The 27,265-nt window shown below is 53.7% G+C and overlaps 1 protein-coding gene across 1 annotated transcript in view; it reads right to left on the bottom strand.

Moving 5' to 3' along the window:
- OTOG (otogelin) overlaps window positions 1-27,265 on the bottom strand; it is an 82,771-nt gene that overhangs the window by 30,382 nt on the left and 25,124 nt on the right. Inside the window, exons 16-33 of the mRNA XM_056106876.1 lie at window positions 27,001-27,125; window positions 25,606-25,818; window positions 25,111-25,303; window positions 24,241-24,315; window positions 23,939-23,982; window positions 22,251-22,404; window positions 15,567-15,674; window positions 14,291-14,429; window positions 12,437-12,571; window positions 11,982-12,128; window positions 11,415-11,534; window positions 8,643-8,759; window positions 7,994-8,150; window positions 6,159-6,185; window positions 4,573-4,740; window positions 3,207-3,488; window positions 619-736; window positions 7-86 (exon numbers count right to left, since the gene is read on the bottom strand). Of these exons, the coding sequence (XP_055962851.1) occupies window positions 7-86; window positions 619-736; window positions 3,207-3,488; window positions 4,573-4,740; window positions 6,159-6,185; window positions 7,994-8,150; window positions 8,643-8,759; window positions 11,415-11,534; window positions 11,982-12,128; window positions 12,437-12,571; window positions 14,291-14,429; window positions 15,567-15,674; window positions 22,251-22,404; window positions 23,939-23,982; window positions 24,241-24,315; window positions 25,111-25,303; window positions 25,606-25,818; window positions 27,001-27,125 (2,402 nt within the window). The remainder of the gene's footprint in view (window positions 1-6; window positions 87-618; window positions 737-3,206; window positions 3,489-4,572; window positions 4,741-6,158; window positions 6,186-7,993; window positions 8,151-8,642; window positions 8,760-11,414; window positions 11,535-11,981; window positions 12,129-12,436; window positions 12,572-14,290; window positions 14,430-15,566; window positions 15,675-22,250; window positions 22,405-23,938; window positions 23,983-24,240; window positions 24,316-25,110; window positions 25,304-25,605; window positions 25,819-27,000; window positions 27,126-27,265) is intronic.

Below are 27,265 nucleotides of genomic sequence, written 5' to 3' on the forward strand. Positions count from 1 at the left end.
ACTCACAGTCCTCCAGGTAGACGCATCGCTGTGTGACTTCGTCCAGGACCCTGGGGGCGGGGCAGGCAGGAACACAGCCTTCCACCCTGAAGAGAGGGGAGCAGGTTAGAGCCTGCCCTCGGGGTCGCGGGACACCCTCTCACGGCCTCCTCGTTGGTTCTGAAACCCCGTGTGTGATGCTCCCAGGACCCTCTGCAGGGACACCAGCTGCAGTGGTGCACAGACCCGAGTCTGCACGCCACGGGCTGGCCACATGCGCATGCGCGCACTCTCGCCGGTCTTGGCAAGGCGCCTTTCAGCACCTTCCCAGGCTGCGGAGAACCCAAGCGTGTGGTCTCTGCGGCAACCTCGAACCCAGGCCGCTTACAAGGGGGCACACATGTGAGTCCACAGCCTCCCCCTCCCCCAAGCACAAGGGGACACAGCCCCAGGCGCATCCTCCACCTGCATTCATTCGTGTGTGGTATGTTTGGAGAGCTGCAGGGATGGGAGGTTCAGAGTAAAGTGTGAGCACAGGTCCGTCTGTGTGTGCACAAGGGCCTGTATCCCCCAACCACATGCAGGCCTGCCCGCAGATTCGGGGCACCCACAGGCTAGCTCACACCCCGGGGAGCTCACCTGGGCACCTCCCGGCAGCTGGTGGCCATTGGATCCCGGCAGGTCTGGAAACAGGGGCTGGCACAGGGGTCGTAGCGCCACTCACAGGCGGGGTAGGCAGCCCCCGAGGGCTTGGCATCTGGAAAACAGCGTGCCCTCTAGTCTGACCCCCATGGCTGGGTGCCAGCTTGGGGCAAGTGCCCGCACATGGAGGTGCCAGCCTGGGCCCACCCCTTTCCGTGGGAGAGACCAACACCTGTGCACAGGGGAAGCCAAAGCCAGCCCCTGCCCCCGGGGGTGGGGGTGAGGGAGGGCTGTCCCTAGAGCTGGGGAAGGTCCCTTGATCCTCCTGGGTTTCTGGGAACCTGGTGTCTGCACTGAGAAGGGAGGGGGAAAGTTGGGGGGTCAGGAGCAGGGCTTTGAGTGACAGCCCAGGTGCAGATCTGGGGTCTCCGTGATCCCACCCACAACACAGTCCTCAGTCCCCTCCTCCTGGCCCTGCCTCCAGCCAGGCCACTGCAGAGTCCAGGGGGTGATGGGGCGTGTGTGTGTTTGTGGAGGGGGGTGCTCTGGCTTTCCCCTGGTGTTCAAAGTAGCAGGAGGTTAGTGATCTCTTCTCTATTCCAGCTGCTTTCTCCCCCAGCTCATGAGGCAGGCTTGGGAGATGTGTGCTGAAAGTAGATAAAGGACCAAACATAATGGCCTCTCAGTATCTGTATTGCAGACCATAATGCCCAAAAGTAGAGAGAGAGTATGGTGGAAATTGGCTGCCATGGAGGCAGGGGGAGGGTTGGAAAGGGGGGGATGGTATACTGGGGAGATTAGTGGTAGAAAATGTACACCGGTGGAGGGTTGGGTGTTCGATCATTGTATGACTCAAACTCAAACAAGAAAGCTTTGTAACTGTATCTCACGGTGATTCAATTAAAAAATTGTTTTTTGTTTTTTAAAAAGTAGCAGAAAGGACCCAGGGATCCTTCCCTGATCAGCCCCAGACCCTGTGGGCAACAGGCCCCCAGAGGGAGAGACCCGCTCCAGGCCCAGCCCTGCCTCTCTACGCCTAGAAGTGGCCCCAGCATTGTGGCCGGTCTGAGCACAGGCTCTGGTGACCAGAGAGGACCAGCAGCCCTGCGCCTGTCCCCAGCCCTCCTCACTCTCTAGCGCCCCCAAGAGGCGCTGCCCTCACAGCACCCAGGGATAGAGCCCAGCAGAGGATGGAAGATGGGACTTTCCCAGGGTAGATGCTCCATGTTGGGGAACAGGGAGACTCGGGAAGGCCGGTGGCCAGGAACTGCTTCCTTCCAGGAGGACCAGCCCCACGCCCACCTTGGTGGAGTGTGCATCTCTGAAGCAGTGAGGTTGGAGGTGCGGGAGAGTCAGGTCCTACAGCGCCCGATAGTGGGGGGTGGGCAATACTCCCCAATCTGCAGGCTGCTGCAAATGGCAGAGAAACTGGCATTCCCCAGAGCCTCGAGGCCAGAACTGAGAAGTGACAAAGTGACACTCGGGGTGTGTGTGTGGGGGGGAGGGGCTCTTCCTGTGCCAGGCCCAGAGCAGAACCTGTGAGGGGCCACTGACCCCTGCACAGAAGCTCGGAGGCCTTGACCTACCTTTGTGGGTGAAGAAATGATGAGGGAAAGAGGGGTCAGGTCGAGACGTGAGGCCAAGGCTGCCTGGCTGCAAAGCCTGGGCTCATCTGCTCTGTGCCAGGACCCCGCCCCCACCCCCTAGGAGGGTCATGGTGGTGCCATCCCAGCCAGGCAGGACCTGCTCGGGGTGGGCTTCACCGAAGATGGTGAGTCCATGTCTGCACTGGGGGCCTAAGGTGGCCAGCGCCATCCCATGTGCCAAGCGCAGTGCTAGCAGCAGTGTTGTCTGGGGTTCCCCAGGGCCACACACACACACACACACACACACACAGTACGTGTCCTCTGCCAGCCCAGGGCTAAAGCATGCGACCTCTTCGTGCACCAAATCCACGGCCCTGGCAGGCACTGATGCAGGCGTGAGTGCAACTAAGGTGGGAAGCGCCTCGGCCAGGTGCCTGCGACCCCCTCCTTGTTGCAACAATGAAGGGAAGGAAGAAGTGGGGTGAGCCAGCCCAGCCCTCACCAAACCAATGAGAGCGCCCAGTGGTGGGGGAACGGCTGGCACCATGCTCACGTACCCCATCCCCTGCAGAGGGGTCCCTGCACCCTGCCTGTGGCACCCCGGAACCCCAGCAGACAGCCAGAGCTTGGGGGTGGCAGCCGCCTGGCCCAGAGCTGGCGGAACCCCAGAATCCTGCAGCCTTGGCGAGGGAGGGCACAGAGGTGCCCCTCACTGTCCCTCTGGCTCCTGGGCGGGGTGCCCACGGTGCCCCAGCTCATGGACAGGAAACCCGAGCCAGTGACTACTTCTCCCCTTGCTTCCCCAAAGGTCGCCCTATTTTTAAATCCTGCAACTGCCCCTGGAGGTCCCCAGAAGCTGGCCGGCCCCCAAGCTGCACTGTCCACGTCTCTCTAGGCTATTAGCAAGGAGACTGCCCCCCTCCCGCCCTCTGTAGACTGAAGTGGCCTGGGGAGAGGCAGGACGGGCAGGGAGGGGTGGGGGGGGTGGGGGTCACCTACCCAGAAGGCGGAAGAGCGTGGCGCTGCGGAAGGCCTCCAAGTGCTGGAACGGCTGAAGGGTCAGCGCAGGCCCTGCCGCGTGCAGGAAGGCCCCAGGCTCTGCCAGCGACTCCAGCGCCACCAGCCCCTCCCGCTGCCCCGTGCCCTGGTGCAGGGAGAAGGAGGCGCGGCTGCGGAAGGCGTCGCTGTCCTGCCACCGAGCTAGGTGCAGGGACCTGTTGGCTGTGACACTGAGGAAGAAGTTGGGTCTGTCCGCTGCCTCCAGGGACACCACATCCGGGTCTGCAGAGAGCCACGGGGAAGTGCAGGGTCACCACGAAGCCCAGAGCACCTCAGGGCTCAGTCCTGGTCCTGACTCCCAGGGGCAGCCCAGCAACACCTCCCAGGAGTGCTGCCCCCTGCTCAAGCTGCCCATTCTCACAGCACCCACAGTGGGCGCGGGAGGGGCCTGAGGAGGGGTGAGGGCTCAGCCTTCCTCCCTCACTGCCTCCCTCCCTCCTCCCTCCTTTCCTTCCCTCCTTCTTCCCCTCCTTCATTCTCTTCCTTCCTCCCCTCCCTCCCTTCCTTCTTCCTTCCCACTCTCCTTCCTTTCCTTCCTTCTGAACCTAAGGAAGAGAGGAAGAGAGGAGGAGAAGAGAGGATGGAAAAAGGAAGGAAGATGGAGAAGAAAGAGGAGGAGGAGGTGGAGGGGGGAGAGGGGGATTAGTAGGAGGAGGGGAGGCTGGGGAGAGGTTCGGGGCAGGAGCAGGCAGACTGAGAACTGAATTCTCCGCTATGTTTGGAGCGTCTCTGGGGTCCAGGCTCTAACCCACACTGGGGTCGGCTGTTCGGTGCCTTCTGTGGCTTCAGAGGCTGAGGCTGCCCACAATGTGGGGGCAGCATCAGCATGGCCCGGGCCAGCATGTGTGGGCCCAGATGACCATGGGGCCCAGCCCGCACCCAAGGCCCTCCCTGTGCACAGGCCAGATGACAGCTCATGAGACACTGAGCTAGGACGGGGAAGCCCAGGCCAGAGGGCTGGGGGTCCCCGTGGGGCCATGCCTGCCTCCAGCCTGCAGCCTGCAAACAGGGCCCCCGGGAGGCTGCCCCAGCCCCCACTGCTCCTGGCCCCCACTGCCTGACCTTCCCTTATGGGGGACAAAGCAGCAGAGGCTGTTGGTGGTGGGGGTGTCACTGCTGCGTCCCCCTTTGGGCTTCCCCAGAACACAGCGCAGCACAGGGCCCTTCCCTGCCCAGGGGTCTGACCCTGAGCACCACTCAAACCAGGATAGGGGTGCAAGGCCAGAGCCCCACATTTCCCCAGTCACAGCCTCAGCACACCCCCCCACCCCTCAACCAGGGCTGCACAGGGGCGGGGCGAGCTCACCGTGGGCCTTGGCCTTGCACAGCGCCGCCGTCAGCAGGAAGCTTGTCAGGAGCCCCCGAGGGGCGTCCTCTGCCCTCACCAGTACCAGGGCACTGCCCGCTGCCCTCGCCGCCACCAGGGCCCCGGCTGCTGCCAAGCTGGCCAGCTGGTAGGGCCCCTTCCCTAGGGCTGGAGGGAAGGCACCAGTCATTATCCCCATCTCCCAGCGAGTTTGCCTACCCCGCACCCAAAGGGGCAAAGAGGATGCGGGCCAGGGAGGGGCTCAGGGACTCACCCCTCAGCCCCCAGGAAGGACAGAGAGACCCAGGGGTGGCCTGAACCCACCTTCCCCCATGCCCACTTTAGGCCTCGCTTCCTGCCTTAGTTGGTGCCGGCTGGAGCAGTGCCAGGCTCCCCTCCACTGCAAAGCCCCCCACTCTGGGACTCAGCTCCCCATCATCACCCCTTGCTGGCTCCCTGGGTTCTCAAGAGCCCTGCACAAGTGGCGTGGAGGGGACCCAACCCCTGACACACTGCTGCCCTTCTCTTGCTCTTTCCTGGAGGACCCGAACCCAGGCGTTGGCTGTGTGCAAAGGTCTCTTCCTGCTCCAGTGCCATGTCCCAGGTGAGTCTCTTCCTGTGCCCCCCCACAGGTCACCCCTCACCAACTCTGAGTGTCCTTCAACCCCTTCTCCCCCCCCCAACCCCCGAGGAGGCCCGAGTTCAGGAGAGGGGTCTGAAATTTGGGGTAGCTTGTGGTGCTCATGGACTATGATTGACTCTGTGCTTAGGAGTGTCCCCTGGCAATGTTGCAGAGACCACGTGGCTCAAGGATGGAATCAGGGCCAGCCACGTGCCAGGCAAGCACCTCAGCCCCCAGAGGAAGCCAAAGGTTAAATAAACCTGACCAGCTGGACAGAGTTCAGTGCTGTGAATTCACCTGGGCAGCCAGCACTGTCCACAAGCCTAGCGGCTACACGGACGCCTTGGCTCTAACTGAACATCAGCCTGTCTCTGGTCATTAGCCATGACCTGTTTTTTTTCTGCTTTTGGGGGTCACACCCGGTGATGCACAGGGGTCACTCCAGGCTCATGCACTCAGGAATTACTCCTGGCGGTGCTCAGGGGGCCATATGGGATGCTGGGAATCGAACCCAGGTCGGCTGCATGCAAGGCAAACGCCCTACCCGCTGTGCTATCACTCCAGCCCCATGACCTGGGTTTTCACTCCAGCTCATGGCCAAGTGGGGATACATTCTAGACCCTGTGAGCTGGGCTCAGTCTGATGGTCACGCCAGCAAGGCTGTGCATGGCCACCATCAGAAAGAGCAGCTGCGTGGACTTTTGCCAGCACAAACTCCAGGAAACACAGGACGAAACTCCATGACCCTGGGAGCTGGTGGTGCCAGGGGCATCCTTCCTCCCTAGGGAGGCTGCCAGAGAGACTGTGATCCCCGGAAAGCTGCTGCAGAAAGGGATGGCAGGGCTCTGGGACCCAAGTTCCCGGGGTCGATGCCAAGTTCTCTCTGCAGGAAGGGGGCCCCTGCCCTGCTCTGCAATGGCTCCAGTGTCCTGGCCCGGGGTGTCACTTGCTGAAGGGGTCTTACCTTTGTTAAAGAAGTCGCAGTCATAGGCTGAAAGAGAGAGAGAGCAGAGGTTTCCTGAGGAGCCTGGGGCTGCTGACAGGGTGGGGCTCCGGCACCCTTTGACCAAGGGCCAGGCTTGTGGTGCTGCCTCCCTGATGCCCAGCAACCAGCAGGTCCCCAGACTCACTCAGGCCGTGCGCCCCAACAACTGCGCTGGCTCCTGCCTGGGTACCCAGCACAGAGGAGCAAACTCGGCACAGAGTAGGCCCTCAGGGAGATATGTGAGTGTGGGACAGACAGCAAGACAGTGACAGCTGGAACTGATCGTTCTGGACAAGAACTAGTGCTTCAAGTAGGTAAATCTACAGGACACAGGATAACCCCTCAGTACCTACACTGCAAACCATAATGGCCAGAAGGAGGGAGGAAGGGAGGGGGAGGGAGGGGGAGAGAGAGTGAGAGAGAGAGAGAGAGCAGGTAGGGAGGATGGTGGGAGGAAAACTGGGGACATTGGTGGTGGGAAATGTACACTGGTGAAGGAATGGGTATTGGAACATTAGATGACTGAAGCCCAATCACAAACAATCTCATAACTGTGTATCTTTTGGTGATTCAATTTAAAAATTTTTAGTGCTCTTTGTGTTCCTGGAGCGAGCAGATGCCATTGGGCTACACTAGCACACGACAGGGACAAATGGAGACGTTACTGGTGCCCACTTGAGCAAATCAATGAGCAACAGGATGACAAGTGATACAAGAGATAATACAGTGGCTAAGGCACTTGGCTTGTGTGCATGCAGCTGAGCTGGGCATGATTCTCAAATCCCATATGGTCCCCCGAGCACCAGCAGGAGTGATCCCTGAGTGCAGAGCCAGAAATAAACCCTGAGCACTGCTGGGTGTGACCAAAACTAAAAAAAAAGACAGGGAGGGGCCAGAGTCACAGCCCCTCACAGTCACAGGGGCTGGTGCTCGTCCTACCCAGGTTCCAGCACTCAGTATGGTCTCCTAAGCCTGCCAGGAGTGACTCCGGAGTGCAGAGCCCTGAGCACAGCTGGGTGTGGCCACAAAACAAAAAAAAAGGGGGGGGGAGAGGGAGAAGAGAGGGAAGGAGAGAGGAAGGAAGGAGAGAGGGAGGAGGGAAGGAAGGAGGGAAGGAAGGAAGGAAGAGAGGGAAGGAGAGATGAAGGTCCCGCAGGAATGCAAGCACAAAATCCAAGTCTGGTTTTCAAGCCTTGGTGGGAAGGGACCCTTCTCCATCACGATAAACATAGTGATCCACGACATGGACAACGAGCATTTTCAAACGTGTTCCCAGCGCGCCCTCTAGTGGACTGCACTAACAACACAGCTCGTTCTCCTGGCCCTCGACTCTCAGCTCCTCCAACCTGATCCTTAAGGTAAACCTGGCAGGTGGGGACTGTGCCTCCTGTTCAGATAAGAAAACTTAGCCCCAGGGAGTTGCTTGGCTTCTTGGAGGTCACTCTGCTCACACACAATGGCAGTGGGCCTGGTTCCCAGGGGCTCCAACTCTTCTAGCAAAATGGGTTTGCAGTCAGCCTAGGGGTCTCCCTGCACGCCTGGCCTGTGGTCCTGAGGTCCTGAGCATCTGAGTATCTCTGTTGGTCTGTCTGTATGCCTCTCCCTCCCTCCACTAGGGGTGTCCCTCAATCCATGCCTGTGGTCCTGAGGTCCTGAGCATCTCTCTCTCTCTCTCTCTCTCTCTCTCTCTCTCTCTCTCTCTCTCTCTCTCTCTTTCCCTGGATGGTCAGAAGAACTCAACAAGCAACCAACCCGCATAGGGCAACACCCCACCCCCACCCGCCGGCCCCCAGGTGACTTGTGTGGACACTCACGGCAGAGGTGAGGCGTCCGCCAATCGACGGCTACCCCATGCTGGCAGCACTGGTGGGCATAGGCAGACACACTGGCACAGAAGCACTCACAGTCCCCACCCCGGCTGCACCCACATGTGTCCGTCAGGCAGTTGGAGTAAAACCAAGTGACGTCAACCTGGGGGAGGTCAGAGGTCAGAGGCCAGGGGGCAGATGCAGAAGTCCCGCAGCTTCTTGGTGGATGACTCACAGGGTTGGGTGAGAAACATCTGCGTTTGGGGTCTGGGCTGCCCGGGACACAACTCCTGTGCCCTAGACAGCCCTTTCTCTGCAAACTCTGCCCCCCATCCCCAACCTTGACTGTGCCTCCCAGCACCTGGGGTGCTGGATGATTGTCTGGGACAGCGGCGGCAGCCTCTGAGGCTGGGGAGGACACTGGGGAAAGTGTGGGACATTGATAGCCCCGTCCCCAGCCCCCCGGCGCCTGGCAGCACTGCTCAGGACAGCTCCCTGGGGAGGAATAGTCCAGGGGAAGCTGAGCTGAAGCCCGGCTGGCTGTCCCTGGGCATCAGAAAAGCTGTTCAGGCTGGAGGCAGTTCTGTGAGAGGTCGGGGGTGGGGGTAAGTGGGTGGGAGGTTGTCCAGGGAGGCCAGTGCCAGATTTCACTCACCACAGGGTGGCAGGTCTCGAACACCTCACTCAGCAGCACACCACACTCCTTTTTGGCAAATGGTTCTCTCAGGGGGTTCAGAACACACGTGTCCCGGGGTTCCAGGGGGTCTGGACACTGCAGGCAAAGGCAGAGCTGCGGCTGCCTCCCCGCACCCTGCCCAGTGTGGAGGGGACTCACAGCGTGGACACCTGGGCCCCGGCCTCCCCCTCGCCTGAAGGTGGAAGTGGTCCACAAGGGAGGAGCGGCAGAGACAGTACAGCCTTGCATGCGGCTGGCCCAGGTTCGATCCCCAGTACCACATCTAACCCTGGAGTCTACCAGGAGTGATCCCTGAGTGCAGAATCAGGGGTGATCCCTGAGCACACTCAGTGTATCCCCCCCCACACACCTTCAAACAGAACAAAACAAAGAAGGAAAAACAAGTGCTGGAGCGATAGTACAGTGGGTAGGGCATTTGCATTACACGCAGCTGACCTAGGTTCTATCCCCACCATCCCATATGGTCCCCGAGCACGGTCAGGAGTAACCCTGGATGTGATTTTAAAAAGTGCCAAAAATAAATTAATTTAAAAAAAAAGCAAAATTAAACCCATAAAGGAAGGGGAAACGGAGGGCTGGGAGAGGACAACTCCAGGATCCATTTGTGGGCTTGAGTTACCTAAGAGCAAGCAGAACTGTGTGGAGGCGGGGGTGGGGGGTGGGGGGGTGGAGTCTTGCCACTGCACCTCTGGCCCACAGTTACCAGGAAAAGGTCCACCCCAGATGAACATCCAGATGCGAGCCCAGCCCTGGCTCGCACCCAGCACAGCAGGTGGCACCTTGAGCTGAGAATGAATGAAGCCCCTGCCTGACTCCTGAGCTGGGGAAGAGTTGGGGCAGCCAAGTCAGCAGAGCTGAGCGAGCCAAGCACAGCCATGATTTCGGTGACACCATCCTTGGATCTCCTGCTCAGGTGCCTGAGGGCCTCAGAAGCCTCTCCTCAGGGTACACCTTTCCCTGGGGCTCTCCCCCAGGTGCTACATAAGGGGATCAAGGAGAGAAACATGGTCACAGAGGGAAAAGCCTCTTCATCCACTCAACCTCTCTGAGACTACAGCATGCTCTGGCGGCAGAGTTCTGCTCCTCGGCAGCGGAGAGGCCACGGGGAAGGGAAAGAAGGGATGGACAAGAAGGGACACAGGGGATCTGGAGCAAAGAAACAAAGAAGGAAAAACAAGTGCTGGAGCGATAGTACAGCGGGTAGGGCATTTGTCTTGCACTCGGCTGACCCGAGTTCAATCCCTGGCATCCCATATGGTCCCCCAAGCACCGCCAGGAGTAATTTCTGAGTGCAGAGCCAGGAGTAACCCCTGAGCATTGCTGGGGTTAAAAATAGAAAGAAAGAAAGAAAGAAAGAAAGAAAGAAAGAAAGAAAGAAAGAGGGAGAGGGAGGGAGGGAGGGAAGAAGGACAGAGGAAGGAAGGACAAAGGGACCAGGGTAGACAGGTTTGGTGCTTTGTTGGCGTGCGGAGGTGCAGTAACTTGGTACAAAAAAAAAAACATAAAGGTTGCAAACTCTGTAAAAATAAATATAAGTAAATAAAATCAGAGCAGGTGAAAGCAGGGTTTTTACATAGTGTGTCTGTAGGTCTGTGCTGGCCCACAAGTGTTGAAAGGTTCAAAGTCATCTTAGGGACTGGAGAGATAGCACAGTGGGTAGGAAGCCTGCTTTGAACATTTCGACCCGGGTTTGAGCCTCAATCCCCCATCTAGTTCTCCCACCAGGAGTAATTCCTGTACACAGGAGTAACTCCTGAGCATGGTGGGTGTGGCCCCCAGTGAAACGACCCTCTTGGAGTCCAGCACACCTTTCTGAACCCACAGACGCAGAGGCAAGAGGCTGTATCTCACCATCACCTCCAGCTCCAGGACTAATGGCCTCCCGGCGCCCAGCCTACAAAGGCTTCACTCCATCACCCAATAGGTGATGCAAGACCAGAGATTACTGTGAGCTTGGCTGGTCCTCGGATGCAGCATCCCCAGCAGACATGGGGAACTGATCCCCGTTCCCCTTCCAGCTGTCCCTGATACCAGCCTAGAATCTTTCTGCACACAGTTCCCTGGCAGCCTCATCTGGCTGGTTAGGGCAATCCCAAAAGGGGAAATGGCTTCAGTGTTCCTCCCAGAGACAGCCCCTCTGCCCCCATAGAGGGGTCCAGAGAAGGTGGGACTTATTCAAGGGTATACGGTGATTGATGGGTGATTGACTGGTGAGCCCAGACAAGATTCCAGGCTGGCAGGCTTAGCCAGACATCTTAGGGACCTGAAGAACACCCTCTCATTTCTACCTCCCTTGATGCTGCCCTGCCTCTCAGAGGTTTTCTCTCTGACACATTCGGCCCTCTGCATGTGGCTTGTCTTTCAGGACCCCACTAATCCTGCCTCCTTTAGGAAGTCATCTCAGATGGCCCCCATCCTTCTCAGCTTCCTTCCTGTCTCTCCTCTGCACCGGGCCGTAAGCCAGGCACAGAGGGGTGTGCAGAGACGGGAAAAGTCTCTTCCACCAGCCTTGCCTTCTCTGCCAGGCGCTCATGTCTCCAAGACAGAACCTTGCCCCCAACAACAGGGCTTGGACCGATTCATGAGCTAAGCCGGTGCACGTGCTCAGGTCAAGGGGCTGAGCCAAGGCTAGGGGTACGGCACAGAGACAGAAAGAGCAGCTGTGGGCTCAGGTGCTCAGAGCTGGCCAGGGAACCATTTTGGGGAGGGCGGAGCAGCCGCCAACTTTACCTCTACTGCAGCCCAACTGCTGCCAAACTCCTGGGGGTTAGTTAGCTCCAGGTTCTCTGGGGTCCTCATCTCATTGATGGTTTTTAAGTCAAAGTTCCCACAGAGTCCCGCCAGTTGGCCCTGAAAGAAGAGAGGACACGTGGGCCAGGGGGTCAGCAAATGCTTGGCATGCAGGAGGTCGGGTTGGATCTCTGGCACCCTCTGTATGTTGCCCCAAGCCCTGCAGGATGCAAATCCCTGAGCCATGAATCAGGAGCCAGCCCCAAAGCACCACTGTGCATGGCGCCCCAGCAGAAAGAGAAAGATGAGGAACGTGAGGGCGGGTCCCAGGCAGAGGAGTTATCATGAACCTGGAAATGAAAACCTGGGGTCACGACGTGAAGAGGGACCGAAGCAGCAGCAGAAAGGGGGCTGAAGAGCTGGGTATGGTGCAAGGCAGATGGCCTAATGTTCTGGCTCTCCAATGCAGGGGCAGCTCATGCAAGGACACCCTGCCTGGCTTGGCTCAGCCCCAGAGGGGTACTAGGCCAACCCCGGGGTGGTGATAGTCACTATTAAAGCAGTTACCTGCCACTGTGGCCCAGCCTGGATGTGCACGGTGGTCCTCTGGTCCCACAGGAGGGTGATGTGCTCCCGGGGGAAATGTACCAGCGTGAAGAAGCCCGCTCGCCATGTATGGACCTCTTGCGTCTCATCCAGGAAGCTCTCAGGACTCTGGGGTGGACAGAGATGGACAATTCCCAAGGCTCGAGCAGCCCCTCCCTGACACTGTGTCCGGAGGGCCAGGTTCCAAGTCATGGGCCAGCCCCATGCCCTCCCCCACACCCTCTGCCTCCCTCATGGAGCTCTGTGTGCCTGTAGCCCTGCACTCCTGATCCCAGCCAAGGAGTTCAATCATCACTGACTCAATTCCATGGTGCTCAAAGAGAATCTGCTGGATCAAGAGCCAGTTCATGGCCCTCTTTGCTCCGGGACTTTGCAGACTAATTGTCTCTCCAAACTTCATCCTCAACAGGTCTTACCGGATTTCCTGAGTCATCTTCAAAGATGATCAGCGAATTCCCAACATTGATGGAAATAAACTTCCTGCAGATGATGCCAGAGCTGTAGCAGTTTACGTTCTCTACGATCACAGAGAAGCTGAAGTCTGATGTGCTCTGGGGAGAGAGGATGTGAGTTCCAAAATCTGGGGACAGAAGTGACCCCATGAAGAGGTGCAGGGGTGGAGGTACAGGGGCTCCGGAGAGGCTGGCAGCCTGCTTCTCGTTAACTGTGTGTTTGGGCCACTTACTTCATTGAGCCAACACTCACTTTCATGTTGGGACACACAAGGCAGTGCTTAACAAGAAGCGACTTCCCCCCAAGGGGTCAGATGGATGAATGGTGGTGTGAATGAACGCTTGTGTGAATAAATGAATATAAAAATACATAATGTCTGCAGACTGATGTTGGCAGAGAGGGCAGCTGTCCAATGCACATGGATTCATTGGCTATAAGGCAATTTGTAGGTACTGAATGTAGGCATAACTTTGGATAGCATTTCCACTTCTGAGAGGCTAGAAATTCATTCCTATAAAATTTCACCAAACTTTTCAATATTGGCAATGACCTTGACATGGTTGCCAATATTTAGAAGTTGATTGAGTGACCATCAATGTTGAATGATAGAACAATGTACAGTACCTCCTTTCTCTAGAAGTCTACTCTGACACTGAAAGAAAAAAGTAAGTGGAGAGAGGGGGCCAGAGTGATAGTATAGCGGGTAAGGCATTTGCCTTGCACGCAGTCGACCTGGGTTCAATTCCTGGCATCCCATATGGTCCTCCAAGCACCGCCAGGAATAATTCCTGAGTGCAGAGCCAAGAGTAACCCCTGTGCATCACCGGGTGTGACCCAAAGGCTTAAAAAAATAGTAAACAGGGACTAGCTAGCTGAGCTCTTATCCCAGGCACACTCTCACATGTAAGAGAAGCCAAGGGCAGACTCATCATCGTGTGAACAAAGTGAGATGTGCCTCAGGATGAGGGTCTGCAGGAGTCATGGTGGGCATCCCTTTGTGATTATCCAGCAGGCAACACAGTAGAAAATATGTGAAAAGGGATTTTTTTCAATGTAAACTCCTATCTGGTTTTAATGCATGTTTCCATAGTTTGCTGGAGATTTTACTTAATTCCTGGGGTGAGATCCCAGTCAGAGTCCTGCCACACAAACAGGGTTAATTCCGTGGTGCATTTGCTCTGTGTTATTCTTATCATGCCACTACTGTGTAATAAGGAGGGCAGACTCTTAGCCAAACAAGGTCTCCAGCTTGGTCTCGGACACACTCCAACCTATCCTTGTCTGTCCCCCTTTTCTTTTTAGGGGCAGGATTCTGCCTCTGCTGCACCACATTTCCCCCATTGTCATACCATGCCTCTTCCTCCCGGGAGAACGTACCAACATAAGCACGTAGTTCTCCAGGCCAGTGTCTGGGTTTGAACCTCACCCTGGCTGTGCCACAGACCAACTATGCAACATTAGGCAAGAAAACCAGCCACCCTTGGTCCAAGTTGCTGCCTCTATAACATGGGATCAATAAACCAAAGGCAGTATTGCTGAATCAAGTGAGAGACTATTTTAAAACAGAACAAGAAAATCAGCCTTTGACCCTCTGGGGCAAGATTCTCCTGGTGAGTCTGTTACCTGTGGTGGGCTCTGTTCAGCCCAAGCCTGCTCCTCTGAGCTTCCGGTCCCCACACAGTCACACCCTGAGACTTTGATACACCACCCGCTCCCTTCTCCTGACTACGCATCAAACCGGAATCCAGAGCCTTCTGGGTCCTGACCGGCTCTCCCTGCCCTCACGGCCGGTTGGGGAGACATCCCTAGAAGCTCACCTTGATCAGGTGCACTTTGCACGCCCCCACAAAGTCAAAGGGGAGGCCATCGAACGTGCGATAATGGCGGTCACCGTAGGCCGTGCAGGTGGCGGCGCAGGGGTGGAGAACACACTGGAACGAGCCCTGCTGGCACACACTGAAACACACACCCAAGGCACCTCTCAGGACTCAGCCTGAGCCCCACCAGGAATGTGCTCAACAGAACCCTTGTAGGGGGAATCCCTACCCCCTGTGTCCCCTGGCTGGGGTCAACAGTCATCAGCCTCTACGGGAAGCCCGAAGAGTAAGATAGTGGGTGCCTCTCTTCTGTAAAAGACACATAAGCTCAGAACAGTGAAGAAACATGCCATCACCATCCAGACGTATCCAAAACCCGTGTTCTACAATGTCTCCTTCATTCATTCTACAAATATTAAGCATTTAGTGGGCCCGAGGTAATTATTCCAAGTGTATGAGATACGCCAATGAATAAAACAGTGAGAAAGCTCTGCCTCTGTGATGAATTCTAAACAGGGGGACATATACCAAATAACAAAATGTAAGTGTAAGTAAATAACACAGTGTATTAGAAAGCAATGAATATATTAGAAGGAAGACAGGATCTGGGCAAAAGGGATTGGGAATTGGGAGAGGTTGCCTCTCAAATAAGAAGTTCTCGGGGTCAGAGTCATAGTAGAGTAGGTAGGGTGCTCATCTTGCATGTAGCCTACTTGGATTCGATCCCCGGCCCCCTAGAGGGCCTGCTGTGCCCACCAGGAGTGATCCCTGAGTGCAGAGCCAGGAGTAAGGACTGAGCATGGTGGGTGTGGCCCAGGAGCCAAAAAGAAATAAATAAGGAGGCCAAAGGGGCATGTGAGCATACACAGACTCATGAAAGCCCACCTATACATACATAGGCAGGCTCACTTACTTCACATTTGCATTTATTCCCACACTGACATGGCCACGTAAGTCAGCAAACATCAGTACAGTTGTACACATGCATGTAGACACATTCATATATGTGTTTGAACAAACTCCCATTCATGTAAGCACTCATACTCTAGAATTCTATCATGCCCGGATACACACACGCACACACACACACACACACACACACACACACACACAAACACACACACCCTCCCTCCCCCAACACATAAAAACACAGCAGTGTGGATAGAAAGCATCACATGATAGCAACAACAGAATGTTTAATTCTGCTCATGATCCTATGTCCCATATCCTTTGTCAGCTCCAGCACACGGCAGAGTCTGAGGGAAAGTTCACGTACCAGGTATGGCAGGGAGAGGTGACCTGGTCCCCGGGGAAATACTCCTTCCCCTTCCAAGTGCACGGACACTCCTCTGGCAGGAAGCATGCATCCCCGTGTCTGAGCAGGCTGTAGGGGCACAGCAAAGAGGTGGTCAGGAGAGCAGTCTTCCCACATCTGCCTCTGTAAAGGACTCAGCATCCACACAGAGGTCCTCGTTTCCTGTCAGCATCTTCTAGGGCACTAAAAGAGAGAGACTCATATTCACTGATGCTACCCAAAGGGGCTTCAAGGTGCCTCCGAAACTAGATGGACTTGGTCTAGTTTAGATGTCTTTGCCATGATCCAGAAACAAGATTCGGCACCAGCTGTATACTACCAAACAGACCGTGGACCTGGGCAGTAGCCCAACTACCCAGGTTGTTCATAGAAATGTTAAAGGGAACATTTTAGGAAGAAAATATCAGATCTACATGAAGGATAAAGAACTCCAAAAGTAAGGGGAAAATGTGTTGGTAAATTTAAAAGCTCCCTAATTTATTTAATCAAGATTACTAGTATTGATGACTTACGGAATTTGTAACACGTAGTAGTAAATGTATGGAAACAATAATATGAAAAACAAGGAAGTACACGGAAATATGCTGTCTACTCGATAATTACAGAAGGCACATTATTTTCAGATACAAAGGAGTTCAGCAAGGTATTCTGGACCATTAAAAAACCTCAATAAATGGGGTCAGAGCAACAATACAGTGGGGAGGGCCTTTGGCTTGTATGCAGCAACCAGGGCTCCATTCCCAGCATCCCATGTGCTCCCCCGAGCACAGCCAAAAGTAATTCCTGAGCACAGAGCCAGGAGTAATCCCTGAGAATTGACAGTGGTGGCCCCTAAATAAATATGTCAGGTCTATCGAACAAGGTTCTATGAGCCAGAAGAATATGGAAGGATATAGAACAAAAATTCAACAAGAATACTTTTTCCAGCTGGATTATCATTCAGATTTGAAGGAATGCTACCATGCTTCATAAACAGTCAACAGCTTAAGGAATTCATAGCCTTGAAACCAGTTTTACAAGAAGCATTAAGAGCTCTTTTAAAGGCCAGGAGATACTTCCTATCGTGTGGGAGCAAGTCTGGCACTCACTAATGGTGCATGTGATTGTCCTCTACTAGATTAAGAAAGGTTAAAAACATATAGCAATTAATCATCACAAATTGACTTTCATTGATTTCTTTTTTGCTTTTTTTTGGGGGGGGTTGCACACAGCGGTGCTCAGGTGTTACTCCTGGATCTGCACTCAGGAATCACTCCTGGTGGTGCTCAGGGGACCAGATGGGATGCCAGGGATCGGACCCGGGGCGGCCATGTGCAAGGCAAATGTCCTCCCCTTTGTGCTGTCTCTCTGGCCCCTCAATGATTTATTTTTTGGTAATCCTATTTGCCATTCTTTTAAGTTGTTTTTTGTACCAGAAATAAGAAATAAATTGTTATACACCTGCCAAGGGGAGGGGAGAGGGAGCTTCATCTATGACAGGGAAATATGATGATACTGTAATAAGATCCAAGTGCAAGATAAAACTTAATGCAACATACTTTAGATGCCAGAGTTGAAAACTTAGGTATGTAAACCAGAGAAGGCAGTATACTATATTGTATTAAATGATTTTAATTTCTTAATTTACATAGGTTAAAATCCCATTGTAATCAATCACTACAAGCTGACTATTGATTTATTTTATAATAATTCTAATTCTTTAAGTTATACTGGAGCAAGCAATATTAAATAAGTTTGTTATATACCTGCCCGGGGGGGGGGGGTGTTGGGGAGTGGCAGGGGATGTGGGGACACTGGTAGAAGGAATGGGACATTGCTGGTGGAGTGCTGGAACATTGTATGCCTGAAACAACTCTATTATGAACTACTTTGCTAATAATGATGACTTAATTTAAAAAATTAAAAATAATGAATAAGTGAATTTAAAATAAGCCTGGATAAAATGTCAAGATTTTAAGTCATAAAAGTATATTCTTCAACCACAATAAAATTTAGTGGAAATCAAGATCAACTAGATCCATATAAGGAAAATCTCCAAATAGTTCCAATTTTAATAGCCTTTCAAAACACCCCATACCTCAAGAAATCTCAAATTAGAAAAATCTTGCAACAAAAATAATAAAGCACATCTAATTAATATAGGGACAGTACACTTAAAGCGTTGCTTACAAGGAAACTCATAGCTATAAATATCTGTGCTTGAAAATAATAAAGGATTAAAATAAAAGACTAAACTAAAAAAATGTAATAACAAATTATTTCTGAATTAAGTAGTAAGAAGAAAACTTTATGAAGTCCTGAAATTTGCCTATAAATGAATGGACATGGAGAGTATCATGCTGAGTGAAATGAGTCAGAAGGAGAGGAACAAATATGGAACGACAGCATTCATTTGTGATATATAAAAATACATAGCGGGAGACGAATATCCAAGGCCAGAAAAATCAGGGGCTAGGAAGACTGGTCAATGGTTGGAATCAACCACAAGTGTATGGGGAGCAGAAAGTAGGTAAGATAGAGAAGAGACCAGTATGACAATAATAGTTGGAAATGATCACGTTGGACAAAAATTGAGTGTTAAAAGTAGGTTAAGGAATATTCATGATAACCTATCAGTTTCAGTATTACAAACTAAGAGAGAGAGAGAGAGAAAGAGAAAGAGAGAGAGAGAGAGAGGTCTCTGCCATTGCAGGTTGTGGGGGGGGCTGGCAGTGGGTTGATGGGAGGGAACCTGGGGACACTGGTGCTGGGAAATGGACATTGGTGGAGGGATGCATGTTGGAACTCTATATGACTGAAACCTAATCATGAACAGCTTTGTAAGGGTCTATCTCCTGTGATTCAATAAAATAATCTTGAAAAAAACAAAGACGAAAAAGAAGAAAATTTTAAATATTAAAGCAAAAAATGGTTGAATTGGAAAACAATAACATAACTGAGAGAATCAGTGAAACTAGAAGTTGATTATTTGACAAGACTGAAAAAGTTAACCATCCCCTGGGCAAACTGAAAAACTTAAAATAATAGAAAAAGATTTGAATGATTAAGAACAATATTAAGAACAAAGAGGAGACAGTACTTCAGATCCTACAGACACCAAAAGAAAATAAGAAAACAGTATGCCTACTGTTAAGTCAATCTATTTGACAAATTTCAACTTTGATGAGAACAAAAACATCAGTTTCTATGAATTAATGTACAGTACCTTTATGTGAAGGTAATGAAACACTGCTGAGAGAAATGAAAGAATCACTATGTGGAGAGAAGATATCATAGTGTAGATCACAACACTCACCAGTGTGGACAGGTAAGTTCTGCCCAAATTGACTTACAGATTCAGCATAATCCAAATCAAATTCTGAACACTTTTTGTAAAATTGGCAAGTTGATCTGATATTTACATGAAAATACAAAGACAGAGAAGTGCCAAAAAAAAAAAACTTTGAAAGAGAACAAAGTTGGAAGACTAATACTTTTTCATCTCAACACTTACTATAAAGAGTCAGAAATTAAGACCGTGTCATATTGGTCTTAAGTTAGACAAATAGATCAATGGAACAGAATAGAGTCCTGAAATAAAACCACATTTAAAGGGTCAATTGATTTTTTTTACAAAGTTGCCAAGGCAATTTGATAGGGAAAGTGTTTTTTAGAGATGGGGCTAGAACCACTGGAAATAACATCAGAAAAACAAAAACAAAAAAGAAATTTGACTCCATTTAAAAACATAAAATATAATTTTAGATAGATAATAGACCCAAATGTGAAAGCTAAAATTGTAAAGTTTTAGAATAAAACACCAGAGAATATCTTTGCCACCTTATAGTGGGCAAGAGTCCTCTAGAGAAGACAGAGAGAGCATTGACCCTGAAGGGGAGAAAAGAAATCAAAATAAAAATCTTCTAATGAGGGAAGGTTTTAGGTATATTAAAACACATGAACTAAATAGGCAAACTAGCATCTGGGACCAAATATTTGCAACACATTTTATTTGCAAGAAGACAATAATAATATTATTGCAATAAGACAAATGGCTTGCACCAGAATATGTAATGAACCTGTAAAACTCAGCAGAGGTGGGGGGTGGCAATTAGCCAGGTTAGAAATATGGGTCAAATACTTGAAAATGCAACAATGTGTACCAACATACATATATATATATATATAGATGAAAAGAAGTCAGGCATTTAGATAAAGTTCTTGAACAGGCAGAGTGTGTGGTGGATGGGGTGTGGGAAGAATTAACTGGAAAAAGACACAGATGTGCAGGAATTTTCTGAGGTGATACAGTGTTCTAAATATCTTTAGAGGCGTGGGTTATAAGAGGGTACACATTTGTCAGAGCTTAGTAAATGATATATTTGGAATCTGTGCAACTTGCTGCCTATAAATTATGCCTTACTTTTTTTTTAAAATGAAAAGGGAAAGGGTCCAGAGAGATAGTTTAGTGGGTAGGGCACTTTGTTTTGGATGCAGTCTATCCTGGTTCAATCCCCAGCACCCCATATATTCCCCAAGCCCCACCAGGAGTGATGCCTGAGTGCAGAGGCAGGAATAAGCCCTGAGCACTGCTACATGTGGTTCCCCCCCAAAAATTTTTCTTTAAAATGAAGAGGGGGAAAAAAGTGAAAACCCAAAAGCTCACTGGACCCAGATTTAAGACAGACCAGCATTCAGTCGGGGAATTCCCTAAATGGACATTTTTTAAAATAATTTTCTCTTGACCCAGACACTTCAAGAGAAAAAAAATTATCTTTCCTCACAACTTGAGAGTCAAAAATTTCCAGGCTTGAGGGCCAGAGCGATAGTACAGAGGGGAGGGCATTTGTTTGCCTTGCACATGACAGAGCTAGGTTCGATCCCCGGCATCCCATATGGTCCTCTGACCACCACCAGGCGTATCTGCTGAGTGTAGTCAGCCCTGAGCATCCCCGGGTGTGACCCCACCATCCTGAAAACCAAGTTGGGGTCCCAGTAAACTACATCTCTGTCTTTTCACATCATCCTGTGAAAAGATGACGTGAGGAGATTCACCTCTGTCAGCAACAGAGCATCCCTCCCCTTGGCCCCCTAGTCAAGGCCTCTGATTTCTCTTGGAGATCTGGGGGTGAACTGCCCCCTCCACAGATGAGCCACTCACACCCTCTCTTCCTCCCACCAGCCCATCGCCAAGATGTCCTGTCAGGATCCCCTCGGGTCCTTCTCCTTGGTCCTTCTCCTTGGTTCATCTCCTAGGTCAGTATCAGCCATCAAGCTCTGCGCTCAAGGACAATTTCTATACATGCACCCTTGTTCCTTCTTCAAAAACTATTGATCCATCTCTTGCCACTGTCATCCCCAGCCCAACAGTCTTGGTCCCTGGGCATTTAAAGTGTTTATCGTCCATTATTCACATTTCATTGTGGTTGTGGGAGGAAGCAGGAAAGGGAAGAAGCCTGTGCTAAATCCACTTGGCTTTCCCCGAAGTGGCTTAACTTTCCCAGTTTCTATTTTCCCATGAGCAGAACCAGGATGGAGGGAGGGGGGAGGGATGAGACCTTCCTCCCAAGGTCATGATGAGAATTTAATTATAGACCTGGGTACACTTCCTGGCACCTAGTAGATACACAGTTTATGGGTTCCTTGTCCCTCCCTTCTCCACAATGGCACCCTACCCCAGCAGTCTGCTGACTCACACCTTTACCTTTAGTACAGTCACCCCCCCCACCCCCTTGTCCCATCCCCAGGCCACTTACTGGGGAATCTTCCTCGCATCCACCGCTTCCTCCTTGTCCTGGGAAAATTTCCCTGAGCCCCCGAGCACCTGCTGAGAGCCCACCACAGAGGAGCCTGCAAATACTTGATGCTTTGGCCCTGTACTTTGCTTGTGAAGGGACGCTCTCTTCCCAGGATCCCATGGGGGGCATTTGTAAATGCAAGGAGACCCACACTGCCTGCTTGCCCAGAGTGTTGACTCTGAGCTACTTAACAAATGCCCAGCAAGGGGAATCGGGATCTGAAGCCTGACACCAGAATTGCTGCTACCTGGCCCCACTGCTCAGGGCTCTGGGCTCAGGCCCCAGGGCCAAAGGATGTGGAGCCACCAGACAGCTCCAGTTCCCAGCCTTTGCCCAGAGTCCCGGGGAGCAAGACTGAGCATCCAGAGATGCTTAGAAAGCCCATGATGGGGCTGGAGCAATAGCACAGCGGGTAGGGCATTTGCCTTGCACACCGCTGACCCAGATTTGATTCCCAGCATCCCATATGGTCCCCTGAGCACCACCAAGAGTAATTCCTGAGTGCAGAGCCAGGAGTCACCCCTGTGCATCGCCGGGTGTGACCCCCCTCCCAAAAAAGAAAGAAAGCCCATGATGAAGGCACTGAGACTCTGGCGGGGGGTGAGGGGGTGAACACTGCTGGGAGCCTGTTCCCAGGATAATGTTCCAGGATGGTAGGGAGACGCCTGCTGGTCCCTTACCAGAGCAGCCCCACTTCCTCCCAGCCCGAGATCCAACATGGGTCAGCGCCAGGCAGAACCCACGGCGGGTCTAATCCCCACACTCCTGCCCCCGATTCCTCACCCTGGGCTAATGTCCTCCCGCAAGGTGCGGTGAGGACCGCTCTGGCCCTCGAGACCCTCCCTGGTTCTGCAGGACACACACATACCCCTGGGGACAGGCACATCCAGACAGGCAGGGCCCCCGGGCTGGGACACTCAGGTTCAGAAGCTGTTGCTCGCAGGTTCTCTCTCTGCTCAGCTCCAGGTCGGCGTGCGGGGCACTGCAGTTCACGAAGACCTGGCCTGCGGGGCAGGCGGCGGCTGCAGGGGGAGAGGGGTGCGGCAGCAGGTGCTTGGAACACCTGGGCCAAGGGGTCTAGGCCCCTGGGGTCTAGAGGACCAAGGCTGTGGGGTGGGTTCTGCTCTCTCTCTTTCTCCCTTTCTCTCTCACCCTCTCTCTCTCCGTCTCTCTCTCTGCCTCTGTCTCTGTCTCTGTCTCTGTCTCTCTCTCTGCCGCTGGACCCTGATTGCTCTGAGATGCTCCTCGGGTTCCAAACGCGTGACAACGGGCAGGAGAGACACCCTGTCCCAAAACAGGATGAGCACCGCCACTGGCCCTGTGGGCACTGCCTGGGGCCCCTCCCCCTCATCTTCTTAGCTGATCTTGGCACCTCTCTCCCCCTTCACACTTCTCCCCGCCCAAGCACAGAATGGAGCAGGGGACCCAGAGCAGAATGAGAAAAAGGACCGTGGTGGGTGGCCACAGACCAGGGACTTTCACAGCAAGACAGTCAACAGCCAACTCAGTCACTACCTGTCCCTGCGGGGCAGAGACCCGACTGCCCGCTGCTCCTGCCTGTGAGAGTGATAGAGGGAAAGTGACAGAAGGGAACAGGGCTCCAGCCTGGCCAGGGATGGAAAGTCTCCCAAGAGGCAGAAGTCCAAAGGCAAAAGTGACCAGAAGAAAAGCACCTTCAGGAGGAGGAGATGTCAAGCCTGGGAGGAGGGGGAAGGCGTGAAGGACATCCATGAGGAAACTCAGCTTCCAAGAGGAGCAGTGGAAACCGCAGGGAGGCTGCTGGAAGGGTCTGAACCCGGAGGCACTGCTCAGGTATTTGCCAGTTGCCTGCTCTGAGCTCTTCTCTGCTGGTCTCTATCCTTCTCGGCCTGCTCTGAGGACCCCAAGCCTCTGCTCTCCCCACTCCGAGCCCCTCCCAGGCCAACCTACCATGGACTCCACCCCCCACCCTCTCACCCCGAGAGTCTCAAACGCCCAGGCTGTCCCCACCCCTGCCCATGGCCTCCCACACCCACCCGTGACCATCTGACATCTCAGACCAAGGAAATGCAGGTCCCAGGGAGGTCACAGAGCCACCCCCTCTGTCTGTCCCTGGGAGACTGTCTTGGTCCTTCCTTAAGAAGGGGACGGGACTGAGAGGTTGTAGAACAATAATAGCACAGCGGGTAAAGCATTTTCCCTACACCCAGATTTGCTCCCCGGAAACCCTTATGGTCCCCTGATTAATAACCACCAGAAGTGATTCCTGAACTCAAAGCCAGGAGTAAGGCCTGAGCATCACTGGGAGTGGTCCCAAGGCAAAAAAAGAAAAAAAAGATAAAAGAGCAAGAGGGACAGTCACTCAATGGAGTGGAATCTGGGACAAGATGTGGGGGTGGGGGAGGGTGCCACCCTCCCACCCAGGACCACTCATCCAAGAGGAGGTGGAATACAGGAAGCTCAGGGGCGAGACCTGGTTGGATTCTCCCCTTCCGGCTCTGTCCTCCAGTTCTCCAAGCCCTTCTCCATAACCCCCATATTATGGGGAGCCCCCAAGCAACTTCCTGACACCCTTACCTGGGGCTCTGCTATCACAGCTCATGACTCCATCCTTGCAGTGGCTGGGGGCCAGGGGGAGAGAGAGAGAGAGGGAGAGAGAGAGAGAGAGAGAGAGAGTTGAGGCTGTGAGTTAGATCAGCCGGTCCAGGCACTGCAGAGCCCAGATATAAAGCCCAGGGTTCAACCCTGTACCTGCAGACACAGACAGTGGTCCCCACCCTGTCCCTGGGTCCCCACACTGAGGGACGGTGCTGCCATCACTGGCGGGGAGCTCTGCCCAGCTTTGCTGTCCTCAGCAGGTCCCCTCCCAGCCAGCTCACCAGTGGCCCAGCGCCGGGATGTCGCTGTCTCCAGGTGGGTAGTCCATGCCTTGGAAGTGGCAGGAGCACTGGTTCCTGGGAGGGGAGAAGAGCGGACCCAGGGGCTGGGAGGGGTGGCCAGGGAAGGGCACCTCAGCCATCAGCCTCCCCAGAGCCCACGGGACTCCTGCGGGGTCTGGTGTGGGGGACAACATGGACAGAGCTCAGGCCCAGTCTGGGAGCAGAGACCATCCCCCAGAGAGGACCAGGTCAGCCTCGCTGGCCTCCCTACGCCCCCAAAGCTGCTTCACTGTGACAGAGAAGGGAACACCAGAAAGACAGGGAAGCTTCCAGGAAACGCACCTGCACACAGCCTCCCTCCCTCCCTCCCTCCCTCTCTCCCTCCTTCCCTCCCTCCCTCCCTCCCTCCCTCCCAGTCTGCAGCAGGCAGACAGGCTGCACAGACTCCCCCCAAGTGGCCGCTCAACCCAGGGCTCCCCAAATGGCCCGTGGCAGCCCAGGGCTCCCCAGGGTCTGTTTTATACTCTGGGTTCCCTCAGGCCCAGTGTCGGTCAGTAATTTCCTATCAGCTTGGCCATGAGCTCTAAGAGGACAGGGTCCCACTGTGACTGAGCTGCCAGGGCCTCTCTAGCATATAGAACCTACTAGAAGACCCAGAACTATTAGCAGAAATGGGGAAGAAGAGAGGAGAGACCCTCCTGGCTCTTTGGGGCTCCTGGCAGCAGGGTCTGCAGATCCAGAGCTGAGAAAAGGGGCTGCAGAGGGCTGAGGGGAGGGGTCTCCTACCTCACGCACCAAGGTCCAGCCACGAGGGGCCCAGCCAGGCCTCCCAGGTGCCCTGGGGACCCCCAGTCTCATGCCCACACTTACCTGGGGACACAAAGGTCAGCCTGAGGGTCCAGATAGGTGTCAGGCGGGCAGGCACAGCCCTCCACACACTCATCCCCACCGAGGTCGCTGCCACCGTCTACCCCACAGGCCTCAGGGCTGGCCAGGTCCTGGCACGTCTGTCTGCAGGGGGCCACACAGGGGCTGTATTCCTTGGTGGCCTCGCAGGAGAGTGCTGTCACGGGAGAGAGAGCCACATCTTGTCTCCCTGGTCCCCACAACCATGTAGGGTAACCTTACAAAAGGGGTGGGAGGAGGGACATTTTCCCATGTCCCAGGCTCGGGTGTCAGCCAGGGTAACCCAGGACAGAGTGTGGAGCAGAGAGGGGAGCAGTTAGCAGCAGGGGTGGGGCGGGGTACACTGCAAGGCTGGAGAAGATGGGCAGGGGGCTCTGTGGAGAGTTGGGGAGCAGGTGGACACTGAGTCTGGAGCTCAGGCTCCTCCAGCTTCCCCTCCCTGGGTGCATAAGCACTCACCACAGGCTGGAAGGCTGGCACGGAAGTCAACAGGAAGCCCGTGGCGCCGGCACAGGTGGGCATAGTGGGCCAGCGTGGCACACAGGCAGGGCTGCCCACAGCGGCAGGCATCCCGGCGGCACTGCTCAAAGTAGGGCAAGGGGCTCAGGTAGGCAGAGCAAGGCGCGAAGGGCTCCCCAGTGAGCACGCTGCAGGACTGCACCGCGTACGAGGCTGTGGACAGGAGAACGGGGCAAGGCGGCCAGTGGTGGAGTGGGCAGGAGCCAGCCTTTCTCTCTCGTCCAGCTCAGCGGGCTGAGTGCATGACTGAGGGTGCATGGGAGCTTGTGTGGTGTGCATGGGGGTGAGTGTGTGCATGTGGGGGGGGGGTTGGTGTGCGTGGGTGTGTGTTCACATATGGTTGTGAAAGTTTGTGTGCACATGTGTGAGTGTGTGCCTGTGTGTGAGTGTGTGTTCACATATGGTTGTGTGAATGTATGTGTGCATGTGTGTGGGTGTGTGCAGGTATACATGCGTGGTGTGCATGTAATTTTGTGTGTGTGAGTATGCATGTGTATGTGCGCATGTGAGTGTATATACCTGTGCATGTGTGAGTGTATATACATGTGCATAAATGAGTGTGTGTGTGCACATATGGGGTTGTGCAAGTGTGCATGGACATAAGTTGTAAGAGCATGCACGTGTGTGTGGAGTACTGTGTGTGAGCGTGTGAGTGTACACATTCATGAATGCATTCCACTTAGCACCAGGCATGGCTCCAAATGCCAGGAGACACAGGAGTGAATAAACCCACAAATCCTAGCCTCTGGAGGCTCACATTCAGGTCCGAGGAAACCAGCAGGGGACAAGGACAGAGAAAAGTTGAAGATGAAGACTCTGAGATGAGCAGAAAAGCTAGAAAGGATACAGAGTGCTCGGGAGGGGAGCAGGGAGGCACTGTAATTTGAAATCCGTTGGTTAGGAAAGGAAAGTCTCTGTGGGAAGGTGGCATTTGTGCAAAACCTTGAAAGAGGTGAGGAGTGAGAGCGTGTGAATGAGGACATGTCCGCGGAGTGAACAGGAATAAAGGCCTGGAGAGAGAGGAACTGTCATGTGGGCAGGTCAGCACAGAGGCCAATGGGTGAAGCGGGGAGAGGGGGATGAGGAAGAAGGCAAGGGCACAGCACGGACCTGGTGGAGTGACTGGGGTCCTTGGGCGCTTGCTCTGAGATGGTCAGTGTCCGTGTGTGTGTGCACGATCATGTGGAGCATGCTGTTTCCTGTCTGTCAAACTCAGCAGGACACGCCTACCTCCTCCTTGCTTTCCTCCATTCTGTATCCGTCCTCCCAGCTTGATCAGCACCTCATGCTGAGTTACCATCTCATCTCCCTCAACCCCCCAGCTCCTGACCTCACCAGCTTGCAAGTGCACGTCGCAGGGATCCAGTGGGGTGCCAGAGACCAGCGGGGAGCAGGCTGACAGCGTTTTCCAAGAATTGCCAAAGAGTTGTGGGGTGCTCTCAGGCACACCCACAGGGGACCTGCGGCCACAGATAGTCACATTCGCACACTTGCCCGTGTGGACTCGGGTGACCATACAGCATACACCCATGTCAGAATCTCCCTGTTGAGGGACACAGAGGCAGGTGCACACACACAGAACAGTTAATAGGCTCCAAAG

The sequence above is a fragment of the Sorex fumeus genome, unplaced genomic scaffold, assembly GCF_029834395.1.
Source record: "Sorex fumeus unplaced genomic scaffold, SorFum_2.1 ptg000007l, whole genome shotgun sequence".
NCBI classification, from domain to species: domain Eukaryota; kingdom Metazoa; phylum Chordata; class Mammalia; order Eulipotyphla; family Soricidae; genus Sorex; species Sorex fumeus.